Consider the following 27,046-nt stretch of genomic DNA (forward strand, 5'->3'; position numbering starts at 1 on the left):
AATTTCTAATAATATATGTCTGAAATTTGACCAAAACATCTGCTGCTTTGTTTCAAGATAAATTTATTTTCTTCAAACATTCCTAACTTGACTGGTGGTTAACATTTAGCACCTTGATTGTCTTTCAGTGTAGGATTTGGGTTTAAAAAAAAAAAGAACTCAGTCTTTGAGAAGAGACAATGAGTAGTTCATATTGATCTAAGATTCCAAATAATGCAGTCATTCTCTGCTGAGGATGTGGGAACTTTTCTGTTAGGCAAATGTAGTTTACAGGCTACTTCTGCACACAGCATTCATTAAGAAACCAAGAACTTGAATGCTGGACCCTTGCATGAAATTTCTGTGACGTTTCTTTATCTTGAGTAACTTCTTCCGCTTGCCTTCCTCACCAAAACTGGGGTGGTTCTAAACAATCCCAATTTAATTTATTGTCAACAAAATGATAAAATGTTTTACTTGGAAGAAACCTGGTACAGTCCACTCAGTTTGAAGAATCCAAGACCCAGGGTCTGTCCAGGGTCAGATGGGGGTTCTGTTACTGACCCATCTCAGCAGTTTCTTTTTGGAGCAATGTGCTGCCTCTCCCAGTCAGTCAGGAACTTTTTTAAGCTTCAAAGAGAATGATCCAAAGCAAAGGTCTTCTGAAGACTTGATGTTATTTGGGAAAGTTTTTTAAATGGTAATACCATGCTGAGTTGTCTGGTCACTGTACTACTGTTCTCCATGAAATTTTAGATGCTTTGTCTGATTCTACTTTAAGATGATTTAATTGAGCTTCTGTGACTGTCAATTACCAAATTCTAGTTTCAGGCATCTCATTGCAGTTATATCTGTCCTGAGCTTTGCTTGACTCTATTCATTTCTGGTCAGAGTTGAGGCCTTCTTTGCCTTTTCTTCTGTGTCTTATTTCTGCCTTCATTTCCTGCTTCTCACCCCCAATTCTGCCACTATGCGGAAGCAGGTGACTAAACTTGCATCCTTCCTATAACTTAGCTTTTATCCTTCTGTATTAGGTTCAACTTACAATGGTAATCACGTCAGTTTGGCAGTCTGAGATTTTATCCAGGGTCAGCCCTTTTCTATTTGGAGTTGAATCCTTTCTTTCATGTAGAAATATACATGTGTATACAAGAAATGTATTTTTACCTGCAGGATAATATTGTCTCAAATAATTTTATTAATAGTTTCCCTTTTAAGGGTGGTTTTGAAATATTAATTGCATTTTTAACATGATGCATTCAGTGAATACTTTTTTCCTTATTAATAACTCATCTCTGAATGCATTGTACAAATCAAAAGTAAGATAGGATTCAGTGAACAGAATTTGGTTTTGATGCTTATTAAGAGTAAATCCATGAATTAGAATTTTGCTATCATACTTGATACTTGGAATTGGTACATACTTTATTACAGCTTGAAAATGCTTAGCATTTGGATCTTAAGTTTCATCACAAACTATGTCTTTTATCTCTTCTGTTAATCAAGTTCAGTCAAAGGGACTGGATACCCATAGGAGTTTTTCCTAATTGATGGTTTGGATTTTTAGTGTGTTTCAATGTGATTATAGTAATTTCAGTAATAAATGAAATTTATACAAGTTTCAGAGAACTAACAACTCTCTAGTTAATTTTCATGAAGATGTTTTGGCTAATAGTCTGGTTTAACCTTAAAGAAATTGGTCCTGATTTGCCACATCTATTTTCCATCTGCTGAAATGCCATTTCAGAATGTGTAAGTATTTTCAGAATTAGGAAGAAAGCAAAAACTTCATCAGAACATACCAAGTTATTAATAGCAAGAGCTGAACCTTTTGTTTGAAAATTAACACTGAGTGAGCTAAGTGCAGGCATAAACTAAAATATACATGATTTTGAATTTAAATTCCACTAATAACTTTACTGTGTTGCAGTTAGCACAGTAACCTGTAAAGCAAGGATACTAAATGGTTTGTTAGTCGTTTTTTGGATCATGGTTGATTTGATAACTTCAAGAAATAAAATTTTGCCACTATAAATTTGTATCCAATTTCAACATAAAAAAGAAATTCCTTTCATGGTTTCTTCCCCAGAAGAAATACCTATTACATTTTACTTTAATCATTTACTGTCATCAAAGTGTTCCTGATATAAAATCATACACAGGAAACTACAAGAGAACTTATATTCAGGTAATTTAAGGAAAAGAAAGAGAGAAACGTTAATGTATATTTCATTGTACCCTGTGGAATTTCCCTCTTCCTTTGGTTTAATGGAAATGGACACTTTGTCTAAGGAAATGATTTTAAATTTAATTGGGATGGATTTAATATTGAGGTTTTTAAGGAAAAATTAGAGGCTATCCAGCGTACACAGTCGAACACGACTGAAGCGACTTAGCAGCAGCAGCAACAGGAGCAGCATTGTGCACTGCACAATTCCAGGAGACTGATGTGCTCACAGTTTTCTATAAATTGCCTCCGTTTTCAGGTAGCCAGTGATTTGTTAAAATATCTTGCCCAGGAATGACTGACTGAAAGGGCACATTTAGCTCAATATAAAATAATAGATAATATTTACTGAGCGCTTACTATTTCCAGGCACTATTCTATTTCAGTGTCTTTGTCAAAACCACCCAACAGGGTAGGCCTCCTTTTTCTGATGAGTAAACTGAGGCCCAGAGACTGAGATCAGATCAACATTGCTTAAGATCAAACAGCTAAGAAGCATTTTGAGTCAAAGCTAGCACTCCTAAACACTGCCACTTTGCTGTGAAACAAAGTCAGGGGAAGACTTCAAATGTTTAGACTCTTCCCTCAGAGCCTTTTAACTACATGTAATTTTAACATGTTTTCCAAGCTCAAGAAGCTCACTAAAAGCAACTAAAATTGAGATGACTTCTTGTCATTTGGAGTTGACAAGCCATTGCCTTCTGACCCTTACAGCACTGATTTGGAACTTAGCTTACCCTATGCAAGGAGCTCCAGCTATCATATAACCAAAATCATCATCATCTAAGAACGATGCTTCAGAACCATAGTGGAAGAAGTCCTCATCCCACTTGGGACGATGCAGCCCTCCAGAATCCAGGTGATGTGGTGTCCTGTTTGCCTCTGCTAGGTGGCCCAATGGCGGAAGTTTTTGAGCGTTGTGTCACCTTGGCACACAGCAGGCACATAACAAGTGCGCGGTCCAGACAGCCAGCGGTCAAGTTTAACTAATGTCCAGATTTGCTACAGTCAATCTGCAGGTTTAGGATCCAGTTAAGTAAACTTTCTAGAACTATATAACACAAGGAACATATGTAATCCAAGAACTGGGCCTTGAGCACCATCGTGAAAGTGAAGTCTCAGTCGAGCCCGACTTTTTGCAACCCCATGGACTGTAGCCTACCAGGCTCCTCAGTCCATGGGATTTTTCAGGCAAGAGTACTGGAGTGGGTTGCCATTTCCTTCTCCAGGGGATCTTCCCGACCCAGGGATCGAACCCATGTCTCCCACATTGCAGGCAGACGCTTTACGGTCTGAGCCACCAGGGAAGCCCGAGCACCGTCTACAGCTTTACAGTAAGAGAACTGGAGCACAGGCTCGAGGGAGCTAAAGTCGGGCCTGGTGAGGTTTCAGTTTGGGGGAACAGAGAAGAGGGAGACAGTTTTAGGTAGAGGCTTTCTGGGCAAGCACCAGACAAAGAACTTACGTGTCTGCTGTCATTTAAGACTGGGGTGAGGCCGACTTGCCCCGGAAACTAGGACACCCAGTCACGGGAAGGGGGCGGGGCCACGCCCAAGGCTCCTCTTGCCTCCGGCGCTCCCAGGCTTCTGCGCCTGCGCACGGCAGTCCGCCCCGCCCCTCACCCGGTAGCCGCGCTGGCCAGGTCTGGACATGGTGCTCTCTGAGCTGGCCGTGCGCCTCAATTGCGCCGAGTATAAGAACTGGGTGAAAGCGGGCCACTGTCTTTTGCTGCTGCGCGGCTGTTTGCAGGGCTTCGTCGGCCGCGAGATGCTCGCCTTCCACAGCAGGCTGCTCGCCGCCGCCCCCGGCCTGGGCCCCCGCGCCGCCTGCAGCAGCGGCTCGCGGTGCAGCCCTCGCGCCCGCCAGGTGAGCACCTGGCCCGTGGTCTTGACCGTCGCCCCTCACCCCGTCCCCTTCCCTGGGCGCAGTGTCTCGTGCCCACCCCGGAGCCGAACCGACCGCGTTACCCGAGGCTCCGAAGCCCAGATGCCGCCCCTCCCTCCCGGGCCCCTCCTCACCGCCGCCTCCTGTAGTTTCAGCCTCAGTGTCAGGTGTGCGCAGAGTGGAAACGGGAGATTTTGAAACATCACACCAACAGAAATGGAGACGTCCACTGGGGAAACTGCCGGCCGGCCTTCTGGCCGGTCGACGCCTGGGAGGTGGCCAAGGTAAGCATCTGCGGTCGGGAGGGTAGGAGGAGTTGGCCTACCAGGTAGGCGTTACCTGGAGCCCGGGGCTTCTGTCCGGTCTCTATGGAAGCTGTAGCCTCACAAGCGGATGCAGAGAGAGAGATTGGGCTTTTGGTCTAGTGTCTAGGTGGTTCAGGGCTGTTTATATCGGACCCAGCGCAGCTTGGTAAAGTAGATTTCAACAGGTGTAGCTGGGGCAAGGTGTGGAGCGAGCATCCTGAGCACCGGCACAGAGGAAAGAGCAGGCAAGGCGTTTATGAGAATAGGCTTCCTGAATTGCTCGTTTTGTCTGTAGGGTGCCATGAAGATGGCAGAATAAAAGAAAATTGGGGCAAAGATAGAAAGGACCGTGAGTGCGCAGCTAAGGCATAAAACTTTGGGGAGGCGGGTTGGGGTAGGCAGCAAGATAGAAGGGGGGGGTTATTAGGCCTGTTTTTAGGTCTTGGCGCTGTGACTCACTAGCTGGGCAGATGGAGGAATTTTTTTGACTTTTTGGTATTTGCCAGAAGCCCAGTAGGGGGTGGGAGGGGCCCGTCGAAGTCACCTCCGAACCTGCATTCACCTTTGGAGGTGCCTGGGAAGCCGGAATCAGAAGTGCAGCCCTGGGCCAGCCTCTGTTCCCTAACCTCAAAAATGAGGAAATTGGACTATATCAGTGACTCGCAGACTTTTGGCTATCACGGAGCAATCATTAACCCTCTTCCTCTCTCTCTCTCTTTTTTTTTTTTTTTTGTTGCTGCCATAGAATTGCCAGCTTCTTTTACCTAGAGAAGACTTAAAACTCTACCCTTTACTGGTGTAGAGTGAAGGTCCCTCAGCTGCTGCTTTCATGCCCTCAGAATCCACTTGAAGCCCTTGCCACCTGTTTGTGCCACTCTTTCCCCTCCATTGCTGTCACCCGCAGACCTTTCCAACCCCATCTTCTCAGTTTCTAGACTCCCCGCTTGAGCATCCTCTGATTTCATCCACCTCAGCCTCCCACTTGCAGGCTCACATCTGGGGCTGTGTCAGCACAGAGAGCTGTGCTGCCAAGCAGCCTCCTTACTCTTGGCACACTTGTTAATATCTCCCACCCCAAGCTTAGCCCCTTGTCCCTATACAATGTTCACAGCTCTGAGGTTTCCCCTGCTTTCCCAGTCCCCATCAGCCTTGGCCCTCCCCACGTCCTTTGTCTCCTCGGCTAGCCCAGATTCCATGGTCCATAATTCTGTTTAGTCCTTTGCAGTTTTCTCGGCCTTTATTCTCCTTTCTCTGCATTGGCCAGGCCCCAACTCCAGCCTTCCTGACAGCATCCTCTACTTCAGCTCCAAGGGAGCTGATCAGTTTCACTTTCAGTTCTTAATCACCAGCTCCCCACAAGCCCCTGCCATCTGGCTCTGTCTCTCCATAGGCTCCTGTTTCCCAGAGACAGCTGTTACTGCCCTTCCCTCCACCCTCTATCCCAGCTTCTAATCTTGCTCTCGCTTCCTGGAGTTTATGGATAGCCCCAGATATGTGCTTCCTCGTCTTTCTACCAGACTTACCAACCTATCTCCACGTGCACCATCTTCCTTCTGCTACAAAGGAGGAAGGGCATCTCTCCTCTTACCGCCCTGTCCCTCCACTTGAGTGTTGGACCTTATCCCCTCCCACCTGCCCAACGACTTTGAGTCTCCAGTTATCTACTCTTCTGACCTGCCAGCTTACTCTCATCACTGTCCAAATAGTCTTAGTATTGCCTTGGTTTATTCAGTTTTTTAAAAGAAAAGAGATTAAATATAGAGTTACTATATGACTTAGCAGTGCCATTCCTAGGTACATACCCAGTGAAATTGAAACACACAGCTGCCCAAAAACCTGTGCACAGATATTCACAGAAGTAGTACTATACACACTAGCCAAGAGGTTGAAACAACACAAATGTCCATCAACTGATGAATGGATAAGCGAAATGTGGTCTGTCCGGACAATGGAATATTATTTAGCCATAAAAAGAAATTAAGTATTTGTAACATAAAGATACTAATGGGGGCAGAGGGTGAAGTACTGATACATGCTATATCTTTTCTTGAACCTTGAAAACATGCTAAGTGGAAGAAGCCAGTCATATAGTGTATGATTCCATTTATATGCAATGTCCAGAACAGGCAAATCTATAGAGGCAGACAGTAGCCTAGTGTTGCCAGGGCCTGGAGGAGAAGAGGGGGCAATAGTTGATGGCTAGGGGGTTTCTTTTGGGGGGTGATGAAAATGTCCTAAAATCAACTGTGGCAATGGTTGCACAACTTTGAATATACTAAAAACCAGTGAACTGTAAATGCTTCATTTTTTTTTTTAATGAGGTGTAGTTAGTTTCAAGCATACAACATAATGATTTGATATATGCTTTGTAAAATGGTTATCATGATAAGTCTAGTTAACATCCATTACCATGTGTGGTTACAGTCTTTTTTTCCTTCTGATGCAAACTTTTAAGACCTACTCTCTTAGCAACTTTGAAATACTACATCCCCAGGACTTCCTTATTTTAAGACCGGAAGTTGGTAACTTTTGCTCCACCCATTTTGCCCCCTTCTTCCACCCTCCCCCACCTCTGGCAACCACCAGTCCCTTCTCTGCACCTATGAGCTCGGGTTTGGGGGTTTATTGTAGGTTCCAGGTATAAGTGAGATCATGTGGTATTTGTCTTTCTGTGACATTCCACTTAACATAATGCCCTCACAGTCCATCCGTGTCATTGCAAAGAGCTGTATACTTTTAAATGGGTGAATTATATGGTATATGAATTACATCTTAGTAAAGCTGTTTTTTAAAAAAAAAAATTGAATAAACACTTGGAAAATAAACTGTAGAAAGAAATGAAAGCTCCCCTTATCCATTCCCTTCTGCTGTCTCCCCATTTCTCTAACTGCCTCCCATATGTATTCCCAGTAGAACCTCTCAAAAAGTGCGTTATGCCTAATTCTCTTTTCCTCCAGTCCCATTGACTCTTCAACCCACTACCCCCTGGCTTCTGCCACCCCTGCCCCTCCACTGCATCTATCTTGTCAGGGGCACACGTGACCTTCAGCTCTCCAGCCTCCTCCTTCCTGCCTCTCAGATATTCAGCACTACCACACTGTCGGCCACTCCTCTTCTTGAAACAGTCCCGGCCGTGAGACATCTTCCTCTCCGAGTATCCTCCTGTCCCCCCAACTCCTCCTCCTCAGGCTCCTTCTGAATGTCGGTTAGCCTTCCTTGGGCCTCTTCTGTCCCCTGCTTCTCCTCCCCGGGTGGATATTGCTCAGGCCTGTGGAATGAGATATTAAATATATTTCTGCCAACAGAACAGCTCTCTGCTCTCTTCTGTACTCCAGAGGCCCATCTCTGCTACGTGACTCTTTCACTTCCTCAATTCCTGGGCACTTTGTCTTCTCAAGCTGGACTCTTCATCTCCCCCTCCCAGCCTGTCCCCATGCCCCACCACCAACCACCTACAATCATTCTTGCTTCATCTCTTCCCTTCTCTCCCCCTCTTATTTGTACTTGCAGATTATTTTTGGAATCCTCCTCACCCTCTCTAGGTCACGGCTCTCGACCCCTTCTCCTGCCAGCCTCCCACCTGGCTGCCTCTGCTGCTCTGTTCACCCTTGATGGAGGATGTGCAGTCTTCCTGTGGGAATTAGATCACTTTTCTTCGCTTGCCCAAAATCCTTGGATGGCTTCCTGATGTCCTTAGAATAAACTCCAGACTCCATGTTGAGGCCAGTAAGGCCCAGCATGTTCTAGCCCCTGTTTATTTCTCCAGCCTCTTCTCCTACTACTCAGTGAAGAGACAGAAGGGGGTCCATGCATGCATGCTAAATCATGTCTGACTCTTTGTGATCCCGTGGACTGTAGCCCACCAGGCTCCTCTGTCCATGGGATTCTCCAGGCAAGAATATTGGAGTGGGTTGCCATGCCCTCCTCTGGGGGATCTTCCCAACCCAGGGATCGAACCTGGGTCTCTTATGTCTCCTGCACTGGCAGGCAGGTTCTTTAGAGCAGTGTGCCACCTGGGAAGCCCTTCAGGAGTGGGTAGTGAGAGGCAATCAAGTGTGTTTCTCACCCTGTGCCTGTCACATTTGGAAGGCAGCAGTGGTCGATGCCATTTTAAGAAACAGATGTCAGCGGCAGGGAGGCAGTGGAGCCTCCTCATTGGCTTCTGGTTCCGAAGAAGCGAAAAAGTACTAGAATAAAACCTTCATGTGGAGAAACCTTCACGTGGAGGTTTGTTTTGGTGAGAAAATGCCAGACTGGACATACCTTGTAAGGGGCAAGAGAAACTGCCTGGTCTTGAGTCAACTAAGGCCCCTCTCACTTTGGATGGCCCTCTCAGCCATGTTTCTTTTCTTCGTTTCCTCTCCATTTCATCATTTCTTCAAATGAATTGGCCTGTGATACGTTAGTTAAGTTTTTGGTTAACATTTGCAGCATCCATAATCAACTTCTTTCAGTGGGTTGGGACATGGCAGTGTCTGTTAAGATAGAGACAGTGACGGGGGCTTCCCTGGTGGCTAAGATGGTAAAGAATCCGCCTGCAGTGCAGGAGATGTGGGAGACATGGGTTCGATCCCTGGGTCGGAAAGATACCCTGGAGAATTCCATGGACAGAGGAGCCTAGAGGGCTATAGTCCCTTACAGTCCAGGGGGTCGCAGAGTCGGACACAACTGAGCAACTGACACTTTGATGTAGTGTACAGTATACAAATTCTCAGTCGTGTGAGGCCAGGGTGTGTCATTCAACCACTATCAGGAACAGAGCCCCGATTCTCCTTGCTGGGCGTTGGCCCCTGCCGCTTGCCTTTTTCAAAATAGCACTATGAGCAGCACTATAGGAAGTGGCTGGTTGCCTGCTTACAGAAACGTGTTTGTAGTCAAGGCAGCAGGTCTCTTTATTTAGAGTTCTTTTTGTGAGTCATTTTTCATATGTCATCTCTTTTAGTCCCTTAGCAGGAATGTACTCTTTTGTGGCTTGGTTAAAGTTGGTGCATTCAGACGTAAATTTGGAAATATTTCAGGAAAGAAGTAAACCCAAGCCTTGTTAAAACACCAGTTTGGGGGTCCACACCATAAAATCCTACCAAAGGCAAGATCATGCTAGAATGAGGCCGTTCTGTTGTATCTAGTATCTCACACCCTGGGACTCCATCTGTAATGCCTATGTAGGTTCTGCTTACCTTGCACCATCAGCATCATAATTGCCAACATTTGTGGCCTGTGTTTTCTCATGTGCCCAGAGAAGGCAATGGCACCCCACTCCGATCCCATGGGCGGAGGAGCCTGGAAGGCTGCAGTCCATGGGGTCGTGAAGAATCAGATACGACTGAGCAACTTCACTTTCACTTTTCACTTTCATGCATTGGAGAAGGAAATGGCAACCCACTCCAGTGTTCTTGCCTGGAGAATCCCAGGGATGGGGGAGCCTGGTGGGCTGCCGTCTATGGGGTCGCACAGAGTCAGACATGACTGAAGCGACTTAGCAGCAGCAGCATCCTCATGTGCCAGGCACCATGCAAGTGCTTTACCCGCATTGACTCATTTAATTCTTGAAACATCCTTCAAGGTAGATGAGGACAGTTATCCCCCGTTTACTGATGAGGGATCCGAGGATAGATAACTAGCCCAAGGTCACGCAGTTGACAGGTGACAGAAGAGTGTTTTGCAGCCCAGCTCTGTCACATTCCAAAGCCCAAACTCTTCACATTCTACCACCATACTGAACTTTCACTTTGGAGCAACTATTAGTTTTATCTTAACAACTCAGCCACTGAAACTTAAGGGGGAAAAAAAGGGTGTTTTCTACCCCTTTCTTTCTATGCATGCTCAGTCCTGTCTGATTCTTTGCATCCTGCTGTGGAATGTAGCCTGCCAGGCTCTTCTGTCTATGGGAATTCTCCAGGCAAGAGCACTGGAGTGGGTAGCCATTCTCTTCTCCAGGGGAATCTTCCCAACCCAGGGATCGAACCCCAGTGTCCTGCCTTGCAGGCAGATTCTTTTACCACTGAGCCACCGGGGAAGCCTGCTTCCTACGCCTGCCTCCTGTTTGTATGCCATTAAGAAAGGACAGTTAGGTCAGGTGTGGAAGTGCCTCTACTAGCAGGGGGACAGATAAAGCAGCTCTTCAGTTACTGCCCTGGGCTGAGGCTTGGCTGCCGCACTGTTTCCCGACTTGCATTGTGGACTCATGAGGCTCTAATTTAACTTCAGCAAGAGAGTTTCAGTCGTCCCTGGGGGAACAGGCAGATAACGTTTTTTTGTTCCACTAGCCCTGTGTAGATAGATGTCTCTTTGGCTTGGAGGAGACTCATGAGCCTCTTGGGCCTCCCCTGCTGCAGGCCTTCATGCCCCGAGGACTGGCAGACAAAACGGGACCCGAGGAATGTGACGCAGTTGCTCTTCTGAATCTCATCAACTCCTGTGATCACTTTGTGGTTGATCGAAGAAAAGTCACAGAGGTAAGAACCCTCAGATTGCCAAGCAGATGCTGCCAAGCAGGAACCACACCCTGTGTTGCTAAAGTAGCCACGTGGGTGGAGCTCACGGTCTTCTCCCCAGACAGTGGTGCACAGAGTAGCGTTGGACTTAGGTCCACCGTTGGCGTTGCTGAGAGGTGAGCGGCGCTCTCGTCACATGTACCTGCTGTGATGTCCGGAACCCCCGTGTGAAAGCAGCTGACCCTTCCACTCTCCCTGATTGAACTTTCCCAAGTTGTTAAACAACTTACCATTGTACTGTGTGTCGCTAAACTGGCAAACCTCAAATTTCTCCTACCTGTTCTGTCATAAACTGAGGCAAAGTAATTTCCCATATTAAAAAAACAAATACAGAGCAATGCATCATTCTCTCCATTGGATGCCAGTATTTGAGTCCTGCCCTTCTCAATCTCATTGGCTAACAGTTGAAAGACCAAGTTGAAAGTGAAAGTGTTAGTCATTCAGTCGTGTCTGACTCTTTGCGACCCTATGAACTATAGCCCTCCAGGCTCCTCTGTCCATAGAATTTCCCAGGCAGTACTGGAGTGGGTAGCCATTACCTTTTCCAGGGGATCTTCCTGACCCAGGGATTGAACCTGGGTCTCCCAAATTTCAGGCAGGTTTTTTACCATCTGAGCCACCAGGGAAGTGTAAACAGTTGCAAGACCAAGTTACCTTGACCTAAAGAAAACATAAACATTAGTGGATAAACAGTGTCAGAACAGATCACTGTGCTTGTCAGACATCCTCTGGGAGATTTCAGCTGTCTCTGTGTCACCAGAGGACAGCTCTGGTGCATTTGTTACTCTGAGGATCATTAAAAAGTATATATGGCGCACACAGATTATTTATAATATGTGCAGAAATGCATGTATATTTTGCTAGCATGCCAGCAGCCAAAGGGACTGAGAGTCCTTTACCATCAGAAAAGACAAAAACTATCACAATAAAAAACTGACCCCTTTGATAGCTTTTCATCAAGAATGTGGAAGACTGGGCAGGAGTTATATATTCATATTAAAAAGGTTTTTGCATTGTCTGCTTCAGCCTTTGGGTATTCTTAAAGCCAGTAGCCAATACTCTTGCTCTTTGGCAGGTTTTTTAAAAACTATGTATTTATTTTTGGCTCTGCTGGGTTTTCGTTGCTGTGTGGGCTTTTCTCTAGTTGCAGCAAGCGGGGGCTCTCTAGTCACAGTGTGTGGGCTTCTCACTGTGGTGGCCTCTTGTGGCGCGTGGGCTCTAGGGCTTCAGTAGTTATGGTGCATGGGCTCAGTTGTTGCAGTCACGGGATTCAGAATGCAGGGTCCGGAGTTGAAGGGCATGGGCTCAGCTGCCCATGCCCATCACCATGGAGGCATGTAGGATCTTCCCAGACCAGGGATGGAACCAGTGTCCCCTGCATTGCAAGGCTGATTCTGAACCACAGAACCACTACGGAAACCCTGGCAGGTGTTTTTAAGTTAGGGCATTTGGAGGATTGTGTAAGAGAGATTCACCCAAGAGTTCAAGGACTCAGGACAGTTGTACACTTGTTTATATTTCTTACCTTGATTAATTTAGTCTTCAGATGACAGGGGTTGAATAAGCCTTGGCAACACCTGCAGGCCACACACTTGTGGATTTTAGAATGAACAAGGCCTTTCTGTGATTTTTCTCTGGAGCTCCAGAATCTCAGTGTACCCCACTGTTGGGTTTTGAAGGTTTCTCTCTCTCTCTTTTTTTTTTTTTGTCTTTCTGTAGGTGATTAAGTGTCGTAACGAGATCATGCACTCTTCAGAGATGAAAGTATCTTCTGTATGGCTACGAGATTTTCAGATGAAGATCCAAAATTTTCTAAATGAATTCAAAAATATCCCAGAGATTGTGGCGGTATACTCCCAAATAGAACAGGTAAAAATTACATTTAGCAGTTCTGGCCTAAAGAACTAAGGGGAGGTAAAAGGATCCGCAGCCACTTATTTATTTATTTTTCTTAATATATATATTTTATTGAAGTATAGTTGACGTAAAATGTTTCAGGTGCACAGCAAGATGATTCAGTTATACATACACATGTATATTATTTTTGAAATTATTTTCCATTATAGGTTATTACAAGATATTGACTGTGGTTCACTGTACTATACAGTAAACCTTTGTTACTTGTTGCATATCTATTTTTTAAATTAGAAATCTAGCATTCTATTCATACTAAGTCAAACAAGTGGAATCAAAATGTCATAAAGTTTTTAGTTTTCATAAAACTAAAATTCATAAGTTTTCTTATTCATAAGTTTTCTTAAAATGTATATATTATACATATTATTTATATATATATGTATACCAATGCTTCAGAAGGAATATCAAAAAACAAAGACATGGAGAAATTGGAAAATATAAACTAAATCAAATGGAGTACTGAATATGAAATAGAAAAAGTGAAATAAGCTAGATAAAAGTAAAAGATCATCATATAGTACAGTTCACAGTCACTTATTTAGAATTTAAAGCTTATTAGATTTAAACAAAATTTTAGAATGTAAGCATGTTTAGAATGTAAGCATGTTGACATGAAGTCAGAATTGTGATTCATCTGAGCAGCTTTTCTGTGGTCACAGGATGGTATTAGAATGGATCCAGTGAACAATGTTTAATTATAAATTCTTCCCTGGTAGGTCAGCTGGTAAAGCATTCACCTGCAATGCAGGAGACCCTTATTCGTTTCCTGCTGCTGTTGCTGCTAAGTCGCTTCAATCGTGTCCGACTCTGTGCGACCCCATAGATGGCAGCCCACCAGGCTCCCCCGTCCTGGGATTCTCCAGGCAAGAACCCTGGAGTGGGTTGCCATTTCCTTCTCCAGTGCATGAAAGTGAAGAGTGAAAGTGAAGTCGCTCAGTCGTGTCTGACTCTTAGCGACCCTATGGACTGTAGCCTACCAGGCTCCTCCATCCATGGGATTTTCCAGGCAAGAGTACTGGAGTGGGTTGCCATTGCCTTCTCCGGATTCTATTCCTAGGTCAGGAAAATCCCCTGGAGAAGGGATAGGCTACCCACTCCAGTATTCTTGGGCTTCCCTGGTGGCTCAGATAGTAAAGAATCCCCCTGCAAGGCAGGAGACCTGGGTTCGATTCCTGGGTTGGGAAGATCCCCTGGAGAAGAGAACGGCTACCCACTCCAGTGTTCTTGCCTGGAGAATTCCATGGACTGTATAGTCCATGTGGTTGCAAAGAGTTGGACATGACTGAGTGACTTTCCCTTTCACGTTTATGTAACCCAGTGGAATATCTCTCTCTCTCTTTTTTTTTTTTTAAACATATTTTCCATTCAGTTCATCTATTCGTTTGGTAACCCAACAGCTGTTGACATCTGACTGGGCTGTTTACATCCCTGAGGAAGATCAGCGAGATGGGTGTGACAAAGGAGTTTACCTGAGTGAGAGCCAAGTAAACGAGATAGAAATGGAATTACTAAAGGAAAAACTTCAAGAGCTCTATCTTCAAGTAAAAGAACAAGAGGTGTTGCCTGAAGAGGTAAAAAAAAAAAAAAGTACTGTATCCTCTATGTGAGTAAACAAAGCAAAGAAAGGCCCCAGGGGGGAAGAGTAGCTCATTTTAACTTGTCACCGGTTATGTTTCTGATAAGTCAAATAATTTCCAGACATGAATATTCTTTTGGCATAAAATACTGTTACCCTTAAATATTTTCACTTGATCAGCAAACATTTGGATGCCACCGAGTGGAAAACCACAGGAAGGGTGACCACGGAATCCTGAGCCTCAGGCTCTGGGGAGTTTCTGCAGGTCAAGGTGGGGAGAAGGGGTTGCAAAACCAGCTTTGCTGAGAGATGCTGTTTCACTGGGTTGTGGTGGTGGTGGTGGTGGTTCAGTTGCTCAGTCGTGTCCGACTGTTTGCAGCCCCATGGACTGCAGCCAGGCCTCCCTGTCTATCACTGGGACTAAGAATCAAATCAGAGTTTGGAAAATTGGCAAGAGCAGAAGAGTGTTCTTCGCAGAAGAAACAGCACTTGCCAAGGCATGAAAGACTAGCCTGGGCTGGACAGTGACGAGGCAGTGTGGGAGGGAGGTGTGGTCAGGTGTGAGGGTGGTCTGGCAAGTCAAAGCCGCATTTTGAAAGGTTTTCTGTGCCACACTAAGAGGTTTGGACCTTATTCCCCCAAAGCAGTTGGCAACCAACAGAGGTTTTAAAGCAAGAGAGAGTAAATGAAATAGATTAGATAATGGCTTTTGCAAAGTGAAGTCTTGGTGCAGTCAGAGGTTGAAGACAAGCCAAGAGGCTCTTGCAGTTGTGTGAGGATGAGAGAAAAAGGACATAAGCTAGAGGTGTGCAGGAGGCAGCGAGCCAAGTTCTGGAGGCACTGCCGGGCAAAGCTTGTAGTTGCCGGTGAGATTTCTTGGACCCAGCAGGAGGTGGCAAAGGTTGAAGGATCAATAAGGCTTCTATCTCTGGACACTGCAGGCTAATGAGGGTCTCAAGTACAGTAGCTAGGAATCTCCTTTGTTACAGGCAAGGTATTAAGAAAAATTAACAATAATAGAATTATATTGTTGTAAGGTTTAGAAATGTCCTGCTGGATTAGAATTCCAGATTCCCAGGAGATCTTGGACAGGTCATTTTATCTGTCCATTCCACCTTGTCCAAGGAAAGTAGTTTTGCTGATTACCTTGTTAAACACAGCGTGGTTTATTTATTTTTTTAATAGGCTGATTTTGAACTTTACTTTTTTTTTAACTTGCTTATTTTGTGTTGGAATACAGCCAGTGAACAATGTTATCATAGTTTCAGGTGAACAGCAAAGGGACTCAGCCATACATATACATGTATCTGTTCTCCCCCAAGTGCTCTAGTGGTGAAGAACCTGCCTGCCAATGCGGGAGACAGAGACGCAAGTTCAATCCCTGGGTCAGGAAGATCCCCTAGAGAAGGGCATGGCAGCCCATTCCGGTATTCTTGCCTGGAGAATCCCATGGACAGAGGAGCCTGGCGGGCTACAGTCAGTGGGGTCACAAAGAGTCGGATGTGACTAAAGTGAGCACGCACGCATTGTCCCCCAGTCTCCCCTCCCATCCAGGCTGTCGTATAAAACACAGCATGTTTTAATACAAAGCGTGTACTCCTTTTTGAGGCCAGGCTCCGTGCTGGTCCATGTGCCTTTGTTAAGTTGCCCGACCCTGACCCAGGTGTTTCACTCAGCTTGATGGGCTCCTTTGGCACAGGGACTGGATACCACTGGTTTGGGGGCACCCCCACCGTGGCACACAATAGGTATTTAAGATGGTGAATAAGACTGTGAAATCTATTTTCTAAATCCGTCTGTTTCATCTGGCTTTATTTGAAAATGCCATTAGAACTAACCCCCAAAGTCGGCCAACAGACAAAAACCAGGGGCTCAGGCTCATGGACCCCAAGTCATCAGAAATTCTGTCTTCTTCCTTGAGGGAGCTGCAGTTCTTTTCCTGTTTGTGTAACAAAGAGCAAAATGCATCAGTAGCAACACACTGAAACCAGGAGTCTCTGCCAGTTGAGAGTGGGAAGGGACCCTGGCAATTCGCTGCTTTACAGCAACCTTGAGGAGCAAGTGCTGCTGGGTGAGAGGCCTCAGGGTTGGGGCATGAGGGCTGGCCCAGGGGTCACCCCACTCTGACCCTGAGCCTGCCTTCCCACATGCCACGCAGTGGTTATCCTGTCTCCTGTCATGTCATCAAGGAGCTAGCAATTGGAAATTTTGACCCCTCATTATCTCCATTTCACAGAGAGGAAATTGGGGTTAATTGACTTGTCCTCTGGGTCCCAAAGTCTCTAGATAGGGGTGATAAATTCTCATTTTTCATGCTTTCTGTTCAGTAGACCGTGGCATTTCTTTTGATATTTCAATTGATCAGAATGTAAGTTTGGCTTGATTGACACGTTATCTCAGAAGCTACAGGTTGTCTATCCACGATGCGTGGAACAGACTTCTTTTGAAATTATAGCACTATGTATGATTATTCACGTTCTTTCGGGTTAGTCTCCAGAGTCAGAGGATTTGATAAACCAAATTTCAGTGACTGTAAAACACTATGAATTGCATGACACATCACTAATTCAGTTACTTTCAAAGAAAAAAAATGCTGTTCATTTACTGTAAGATACATGGTGGGCTTCCCAGGTGGCACTAGGGGTAAAGAACCCACCTGCCAATGCAGGAGACTAAGAGACACGGATTCAATCCCTGGGTCAGGAAGACCCCTGGAGGAGGACATGGCAACCCACTCCAGTATTCTTGTCTAGAGAATCCCATGGACAGAGGAGCCCAGAGGGCTATAGTCCATAGGGCTGCAGAGCTGGACACGACTGAAGCAACTTAGCATGCAAGCTCGTGCTACGAATGGTAAAGTGCAGTCTCATTTGAGATGTTAAAATATGAGAAAACGTGCAGTAAGGAATCAAGAAATACAGTGGTTGTATTATGAGCATGGGACTCTTGGTGAATGTTTCTGGTGTTTGTTAAAGCTGCAGGGCTAGGGTGGTTAACCTCCGAGCCAAGTGGGAGCAGCAGGTGCCACCCAAGAGCCCTTCACACACACCTGCTTCGTTAGGATCTCCGGGGCTCAAAGTTCAGTGAAAGAACGTCGAGCACCATAAGTGGCTAACAAACATGTAAAGAACTTGCACATCCTTTTTTTAAAATTGGAGAATAATTGCTTTGCAGTGTTGTGTTAGTTTCTGCTGTGCAATGAAGTGAATGAGCTCTATGTGTGTGTATATATATATATATATATATATATGCTGTCCCTCTTGAGCCTCCCTCCCACCCCCACTGTCCCTTCCCACCCCTCTGGGTCATCACAGAGCACCGAGCTGAGCTCCCTGTGCTGTATACCGCAGCTTCCCACTAGCCGTCTGGTTTACACCCAGTAGTGTATATATGTCAGTCCTACTCGCCTATTCATCACACCCTCCCCTTACTCCTCTGTGTCCACATGTTTGTTCTTTAAAATCATTACTGATTTTTTAAACCCTGGTGGGGGAGCCACTTTCATAGGGAAGCTTGGGGAGCAAGGACAGCAACAGAATGCAGTCGAGGAAGGCGGGGAAAGGATGTAATTGACATTCCATTCGTTAAAGTCCAGATTTAGTTCATGAGTGAGTGCTGACGTGTGCAAGGCACAGTTCTAGAAGCTTGGTGTGCATCAGTGAACAAAACAAAGGTCCCCTTGGGAGAGACAGATGGTAAACGGTCCATGTAATACGTAATGATGGGGCATTTAGAAAGAGGAGAAGGACTGTGTGGAGCAGAGTGTGGGGATCAGGAGTGGCCGAATGGGGACAGGTGGCAGATCTGGAGGAGCATTCAGGCCGAGGGCACAGTGATGTGAGCAGCGTAGGGGGAGTGTGGTAGGAGCAGATAGAAGGGAAGCCTTGTGAGCCATTGGGTGGACCCAGGCTCTTCCTCCTGAGATGGCAGCAACGCTGCAGGACAATAAAAGGAGCACTGGCCGCCAGGTAGAGGACGCGGGGCTGGGGACCAAAGATGGAACTAGAGAGATGTTAGGAGGCTGCCACAGCTACCTGGTCAGGGAGGTGGTAGTTCGGGCCAGGGTGGACGGGTGACGAGTAGAGGTGATGAGAAGGGGGGGTACACATGGCGTGTGAGAGAAGGAAAGGCGTCAAAGACAAGTGCAAGGGTTTTGGCTTAAGTGCTGAGAGTACTTACTAACCGTCTTTTGCCTAGAATAGTGCCTACCAGGCACATAGTAGGCTCAGAATTGTTCAGTCACACAGTCACGTCTGACTCTTTGCGATCCCATGAACTGCAGCATGCCAGGCTTCCCTGTCTTTCACCATCTCCCGGAGTTTGCTCAGATTCATGTCCATTGAGTCGGTAATGCCATCCAACCGTCTCATCCTCTGTCGCCCCCTTCTCCTTCTGCCCTCATTCTTTCCCAGCATCAGGGTCCTCTCTGACGAGTCGGCTCTTCGCATCAGGTGGCCAAAGTATTGGAGTTTCAGCTTCCACATCAGTCCTTCTAATGAACATTCAGAATTGATTTCCTTTAGGATTGACTGGTTTGATCTCCTTGCAGTCCAAGGGACTCTCAAGAGTCTTCAGCACAATTCACAAGCGTCAATTCTTCGGCATTGAGCCTTTATGGTCCACCTCTCACTTTCGTACATGACTGCTGGAAAAACCATAACTTTGACTGCATGGATCTTCGTTGGCAAAGTGGTATCTCCACTTTTTAATAACACTGTCTGGGTTTGTCATAGCTTTTCTTCCAAGGAGCAAGCATCTTTTAATTTCATGGCTACAGTCACTGTCCGCAGTGATTTTGGAGTCCAAGAAAATATGATCTGTCATTGCTTCCACTTTTTCCCCATCTATTTGTCATGAAGTGATGGGTCTGGATCCATGATCTTAGTTTTTTCAATGTTGAGTTTTAAGCCAGCTTTTTCACTCTCTTCTTTCACACTCATCAAGATACTCTTTACTTCCTCTTTGCTTTCTGCCATTACAGTGGTATCATCTACATATCTGAAGTTGTTGATAATTCTCCTTGGCAGTCTTTATTCCAGCTTCTGAGTCATCCATTTAACTCTCACGATGCTTTTGTTCAATGATTGTCAGAAGGAAGGAATGTACCAGATGTAGTGCTATGTGCTTTTAGTAGATTATATCTAATCCTTGCAAGAATCCTGGTTGGCAAATGTATGGTCATCCTATATTTGCATATATGGAAATAAGCTCTGAGAGGTCAAGTCTTGCCCAAAGTCAGAGCTGGGCTTCAATACCCAAGTCTGTCCAACTGCATTCCATAACTTTTCTTTTTTTTTTTTTAATTTTATTTTATTTTTAAACTTTACAATATTGTATTAGTTTTGCCAAATATCGAAATGAATCCGCCACAGGTATACCTGGATTAGAAAAGTATAACTTTTCTAATACTTAGTTTTTCCATCTTTACTTCCTCTTCCCACTTAACATATAAAGGTGCACAAGACTTCCCCATTCTTGATAATTTAAAAAAAACTCCTTTTGTCTCTATCCTCCCCCCAAGCTAAAATAATCATCTCTGTGAAGCACATATCAAGAGCAGAGAGGGTCAGGAGGTGACAGCACAAAGGATCATAGCTCTCAAGACATCAAATGAGAAGGTCTCTGGGGAGGGAGGACCTCAGTTCATCTTAGTGCACAGACCAGGCCAGCATGGTCTCAGGCATCTGATGGGAATGCAGTAATGGGCAGGACCCTGGGCTGCATCTAGAGGGCCTGGCACAGGCAATAAGCGCTAACAGCACAGTACCCACCGTGACTAATGTCCACTGTGAATAATACCACTGATATAAGCTTCACTGCACATCTCTATGGCTTCCAAATTTATTATTTAAGGGGCTTCCCTGGTGGCTCACTTGGTAAAGAATCCTCCTGCAATGTGGGAGGCCCCAATTCGATTCCTGAGTCAGGAAGATGCCCTGGAGGAGGGCATGTATTCTTCCATGGAGAATTCCCAAGGACAGAGGAGCCTGGTCAGCTGCAGTCCATGGGGTCCCAAAGAGTCAGACGTGACTGAGCGACTAAGCACAGCACACATCTTTCAGGCGGGACTTCCCAGGTGGCTCAGTGGTAAAGAATCAACCTGCCAAGCAGGAGAGGCGAGTTTGATCCCTGGGTCAGAAAGATCTGCTGGAGGAGGAAATGGCAACCCACTCCAGTATTCTTGCCTGAGAAATCCCATGGATGGAGGAGCCTGGTGGGCTACAGTCCATAGGGTCACGAAGAGTTGGACACAACTTAGCGACTAAACAACAACAGCAACAGCAGTCTTTCAGGGGCTGTAGGCTTGTTTCTAGCCATGTAATAAACAGTTCCAGCTAGGACTTCCTGGTGGTTCAGTGGTTCAGACTCTGCGCTTCCACTGTAGGGGCTCGAGTTCGTTCCCTGGTCAGGGAACTGAGATCACATATGTATGGCCAAAAAATAAAAATAAATTGGAAAAAAACCCCAAAAACCCAGCTCCAGCTGAAGGGAACATCCCCATCTACTTAGTAACCTAGCGGAAGACCTCAGCTTTGCTCCCTATTCATCCTGGCCCCAAGTCCCTGCCAGTCTTCCCCTCCCTCCCATCTCTGGCAGCCACTCTTCTGCATCTGCCTGCCTCCTTCTCTCACGCCACAATAACCTGGCGCCTGCTTGGGTCCTCTAGATGTCCGGCAACAGAATCGATTGTGTACATCTCTAAAATTCAAGAACCACCACTCTGCTAGGAGTAGGGTACTCCATCACCTTTTGATCATTTTGACCTAGTTTGGAATTGGGGGTCCCTTATTTAAAAAAAATTTCACCACACCCCAAAAGATTAATAACGTTCCTGTTTGTAATAAGCACAGTGACCAGTTGAGGGTATCCTGGGATAAGCTGAGTGAAAACGTGTCTGTGGTACTATTTTGAGAGTACATAATTATATTACGTTTAAATGTCAGGAAGTATGTTACTGATGGGAGTTTAAATTGCTGTAACCTCTAGAGATGACAGTTTTGGCAAAATCTATTAACATTAAAACAGAAAACTCTATTAATTAAAACTCCATTCTGCTTCTAAAAGTAGATCCTACAAATAACCTGTCACTTTATGCAAAATGACACATGTCCCAGGTTAGTTACTACAGCAGCATTTCTCTTAGCAGAAGGCTTGAAATAATATGTTAAAATACGAAACATCCATAACTAAAAAACTGTTTAGCCATAAAAAAAACGAGGCCAGTCTTTATATTCTGATACAGAAAAAAAAATCAGTTGAATAACGTCTAATATGCTGCCATTTGTGTTTCTGTAAAATGTGTATGTGCCCATTATATCGCAGTAAAACTGGAATTTTAAAAATGTGTGCACATATATATACATGTGTTCACATGTAAATGCATGGAGTATCTCTGGAAGAGATACAAGAAACTTCACTGTGGTCACCTCTAAGAGGAGCTGAGTGACTGGGGACAGGATGTGAAAGAGAACCAACTTTTTACCTTGTACCCTGTGTTCATTTTGAATTTTGTACCAGTATATTTACTGCTAGTGAATAGACACATATATTTTATAAATACTGAATAATAATAAATGTACATATGTAGACATTTTTAATACTCATACATGTGTACAAAATTCAAAATGAAAGAGCTCTATATGTGTGAGTGTGTACACTTACATGTGTTTGTGTATACATTTGTATATGTGTGTCTGTACATATATGTGTATGTATGTGCATCTCTTGCATTGACAGGTAGATTCTTTACCACTGAGCCACCAGGGAAGCCCTCGTATGTATGTGTGTATATATATTTAATTATAATAAATGGATACAAAATTCAAGATGAAAGGGCTTCATTTTATTTTTTTATGTACATAAATATCATATTTATGTATATGTGTATATGTATACATATGTACATATGTTTATGTATATATGTATATAACACACACACATATAGGTATATACCTATTCAGGAAGTTTTACAGCCAAAAAAAAAAAAAATCTTGAAAAATTTTTTTCTAGGGGACGTCCTATATTTATATGACATCATCTCATACAGATGCCCAAAAAAGGAAAAACATGTTTTTTACCTTGTGGTAAGAACACTTAAGATTTACTCACTTACCCATGCCCACCTCTGGTAACTGCAAATCTGGTCTCTTTTCTTAAGAATTGATTTTTTTGTTTTTGTTTTAGATTCCACATATAAGTGAGATCATGAAGTATTTATCTCTCTCTGCTTGACTTATTTAACTTATCATAATGCCCTCCAGGTCCATCCATATTGTCTCAAATGATAGGATTTCCATCTTTTTATGGCCAAGTAATATTCCATTGTGTATATGTACCACATCTTCTTTATCCATTCGTAAGTTTATGGACACTCACATTGTTTCCTTGTCTTAGCTATTGTGAATTATGCTGCTATTAACATGTAGATGTAGATATCTCTTCAGCATGATGTTTTCATTTTCTTCAAATACCTTCCCAGAGGTCAAATTTCTAAATCATATGGTAGTTCCTTTTTAAATTTTTTGAAGATCCTCCATACTGTTTTCCAAAGTGGCTGAACCAATTTACATTTCTACCAACAGTGCTCATGCATCCCTTTTCTCCACACCTTCACCAGCATCTGTTCTCTCTTTTTGAGGATGCCCATTCTAACAGGTGTGAGGTGATACCTCATTGTCGTTTTAACCTGCATTTCGCTGATGATTAGTGCTATTGAGCACCTTTTCATGTACCTGTTGGCCATTTGTATGTTTTCTTTCGGAAAATGCCTGTTCAGGTCCTTTGTCCATTTTTAACTTGGGTAGTTTTTGTGCTATTGAATCATATGAGTTCTTTATATATTTTGGATATTAACCCCTAAAAGCAAAAATTTTTAAGGAGACAAGTAAACACTCCCTTGTGTGATCCCCAAACCAGCTATTGGTAGACACAGGAACAGGACTCAGTCTTGGAGCTAGTAAGTTTTTCATCTGAATTTCAAGTCTGCTATAAAATTAGCTAAGCTGTGCATTGTATGGTTTCTTCGTACAGATCTTAAACCAACTGGAAGTGGTGAAAGAATTTCTAAGAAACAATGAGGATCTTAGAAATGGTCTGACAGAAGATATTCAGAAGCTAGACAGCCTCCGTCAACAGCATCTAAAACCAGATTCAAAGGAACCTGGGGTGTAGACACCTGGAGGGAAGGCCTGAGGTGAGTTAAGCATATGATGTTTAAATAAGGACTGAATGGCCTCTTCTCTTTGATGTCTGTTCCCTTAGGTAAGGCCATAGCACACATAGTCAGGTCTGAAGTTTCACTGTGTCCTTATTATTTGAAAGAAAGAACACAGAGCTTTGTGCTCTTTCTAATTGATGGGTCTCACATCTGAACTGATTCAAAATAAACTCCCTGCCAGCTTTGTTTAGTCAAGTATACCTGAAGTCATTTGGCTAGCCTGACATGCATCAACTTTATGACAATCAAAAAGCGCTTCAGTCCTAAAATGATAGCAGTGATGCCTTGCTCTTAGCTGTGACGTTAATAATGGCAACTTGTTACTTTTCATAAGAAAAGCTCATTAAAGTAATGGTATTCAGTGTTTTGCTTTTTTCCCTCATGAAGAAAATTAAATGTTCTCTTCTATTTTAGGTCGACCTTCCACAAAGATCAGGCGTGTTCTGTGAAAGTCGCCCAGGCTTCCATCTCAGGCATCCTTTTCTGGGCAAAAGGAAAAACTATCCTGAGTACTCCACTCAAACAAAAAGGGATTTGTGTTGTCTTTTCCTGGACTTTCCTTTGACTCTTCGGGAGTATTTTTTTTTTTTTTTTTTAACATTCACAAGCTTCGTGTTGTTATCTGTACCAACCAAAAAATATTAGATATTCTTGTACCAAACTTGCTATCATCCAGGGTTTTTTTTTTGTTGTAGTTTGTTTTTCAGGTTTTGTTTTTCATTTTGTGTTGCTGTTTAAAAGGTGACATTCTTTTCTGGTCCTAAAACTCTAACTGTTTCAACAGTAACTAGACTTGTGTTCAGCCAGGCCTGTTGTGAAGGGCCATGCCGAGTTCTCTGCCCATTGGCACACACACTCTTGCCTCAAAGTCTCAATCATGAGGATGCCCATGGGTGGGCTGTGATGTATTGATGTTGAGATAGAAATCCTTCCTTCTTGCCAGCATTTCCAGTTAGTACAGAACTGTGAGTACCCGTTTCTGGTAGCCTGAGACGGTAAGACAGAGAGCTGGGCTGAGAACACAGTAACTTGACTGACAGCTTAGGGGGAGGGCCCAGGCTGGTATCACAGCTCTTTCTGTTCAGTTATTTCAAGTGCTGAGCGCAGGGTGTGGTCCGTGTGTGCTTGATGAATATTCCTTAACAGAAGGGTCAGCTGATAGTGTAGAGGTATTCATAATGTAAATATTCATTACATTGTTGACCAAGCCTGGTCCTTTGTTATGAAATTTAAGGAGGAAATTTGAACATTCTTATGGAAGTTCAAAGACATCATTTTCTTTCAGCAACTTCACAAGTTCACTCTGTTCCTCTTACCCCAAAAGTCATCCACTTTCAGCTTTGTCCTATTTGTTTCTTGAACTGCAAACCCCTAGCCTGTTGTGTGCAGTGGTCTGTGGGATCAGCTTTACCCTCACCTTCCCCCACGTCTGCTCATCTCCAAAGCCAGTGGGCTTCCCTTGTAGCTCGGCTGGTAAAGAATCTGCCTGCAATGCAGGAGACCCCGGTTTGATTTATGGGTTGGGAAGATCCCCTAGAGAAGGGATAGGCTACCCACTCTAATATTCTTGGGCTTCCCTGGTAGCTCAGATGGTAAAGAATCCACCTGCAGTGCAGGAGACCTGGGTTTGATCCCTGGGTTGGGAAGATCCCCTGGAGAAGGAAATGGCAACCCACTCCAGTATTCATGTCTGGAGAATCCCCATGGAAAGAGGAGCCTGGTGGGCTACAGTCCATGGGGTCGCAAAGAGTTGGAGATGACTGAGCGACTAAGCACAAAAGCACAGCGGTGCCGAGCTAGGCCATGTTGCCCCCGGATCTTCAGGAACAGACTTGCCACATTCCCCACTGCCTGGAGAAAGTGCTTCCAGTCCGAGCCCAAGTGAAGCCCTGCTCCTTTGCTTACTCAGCTGCCCATCAAGGATGTGATTTTTAGGGAATGGGGGTGGGGGATATATTTGGTGAGTTTTTACATTAAAATGCATCGAATGTAATTGTGTAAAACCTGGATGAATGCACATATGCCTGTAACTTTCTGCTTTCATCTTTCATGCTACTATTTGGTCTTCAGTCTTGCTTTTTCTTTCTCCCTTCATTTCATGGAATACCTTTAGAAGACTTCAGTAATACAGTTGCAGTTTTCTTTCATCTTGCAACACCCCACAACCAAACTAAGAAACTTCATGAAATGTTTCATAGTTTCTAGATATAAAGTAGTAAAACTTGAGATCAAATAAAATCTTGATTCACTAACCAATTTAAGATCTGGTTTCTCACCTTAGGAACTTTAGGTTATGAATACTTTCGTTTCATTCCTCTTGTATCTATTTTTTCCTTATCTACCAAACAAACATTTATCAAGTGTCAGCCACATGCCAGGCACTGAAGTAGATGCAAAAGTAAAGATTTGTACAGTATGGACAGTGGTACGTGAGCTCTCATCTTACTGGATTTATTGTCTGCTCTGATGAATTAAATGAATTCAGGGAATTCCCTGGTGGTCCAGTGGTTAGGACTCAGTACTTAGACTGCATGAGCCCCAGGTTCAGTCCCTGGTGTGGGGGACTAAGATCCCATGACCCATGAGGTGTGGCCAGCATTTAATTTAAGAAGACACGCCCGGAGGGGGCTTTAAAGCAAACAGTGTGTGTTCAGGGACATCAACCTGGATCTCTGTTCGAGGGCACAGAGCGTGCACAGAAGGGTGTTCACAGCAGTCTTGGCAGGCGGCCATGGAGAGAGGAACGGTCAAACAATCACAGCACATCCATGTTGCTGAGAATTGCACGACTGTTAAAAAAGAAGGAGGTAAGGCTGCCATGCTGTGATAGGAAATGATGTCTAAGACATACAGATAGAAAAGCAGAATGTATAACAATGCATAGCATGCTATTAAACTATGGCGCTTTCAAGTTAACAGAGATCTGGAAAGCTGTGTGCTTTTCCCAAGCTTTTTTCCCAGGTCGCCTCTGCGAGAAGAATTGGGGTCGAATTTGGCTTTTCTGTCCTTGGCACACTCCCATATGGAATTTGACAACATGCACTCCTGTATTTTGAAATTTTTTCATTTAAATTTTGTATTTCAAAATAATAGACATAAACTCAAGCTGCAAGACCTGTGGGTCACATTTGCTGGAATATATTGTGGTCTACATTATTGTGGGTGTCAGCTCCCCCTCCAGGGGCACTTGTGAGTTGTCAGGGTCAGGAGAAGCCCAGGAAGTGGTTTCCTTCCCACACAGCACTGTTTCATCGCCAGATGCCTTGTTTGGGTCCAGCAATGCACTGCGTACCTGGCCTCTCCCTGGTACATGGTATAAGGTTCACAGTTTTGAAAGAATTAGAGGAGCAAAATGGTTGTAGCATTCAAGTTGCAAGGATAAGGCAGTTCTTTGGATTTTATCTTGGGCTTTGCCGGGAAAGTCAGAAGACCTCAAGAGAAAGATGT

General features: G+C 44.3%; 1 protein-coding gene across 1 annotated transcript; it reads left to right on the top strand.

The window, feature by feature from the left end:
* The first annotated feature begins 1,711 nt into the window (after positions 1-1,711).
* CXHXorf38 (chromosome X CXorf38 homolog) lies at positions 1,712-25,855 on the top strand. The gene is made up of 7 exons (XM_061410415.1): positions 1,712-4,072; positions 4,240-4,374; positions 10,731-10,850; positions 12,609-12,758; positions 14,204-14,377; positions 23,413-23,575; positions 24,014-25,855. Exons 1-6 carry the CDS (start codon positions 3,857-3,859, stop codon positions 23,551-23,553), a joined length of 936 nt encoding a protein of 311 aa, XP_061266399.1. The 5' UTR covers positions 1,712-3,856; the 3' UTR covers positions 23,554-23,575; positions 24,014-25,855.
* The last annotated feature ends 1,191 nt before the right edge of the window (positions 25,856-27,046 follow it).

This window comes from Bos javanicus, chromosome X (assembly GCF_032452875.1).
Source record: "Bos javanicus breed banteng chromosome X, ARS-OSU_banteng_1.0, whole genome shotgun sequence".
Lineage (NCBI taxonomy): Eukaryota > Metazoa > Chordata > Mammalia > Artiodactyla > Bovidae > Bos > Bos javanicus.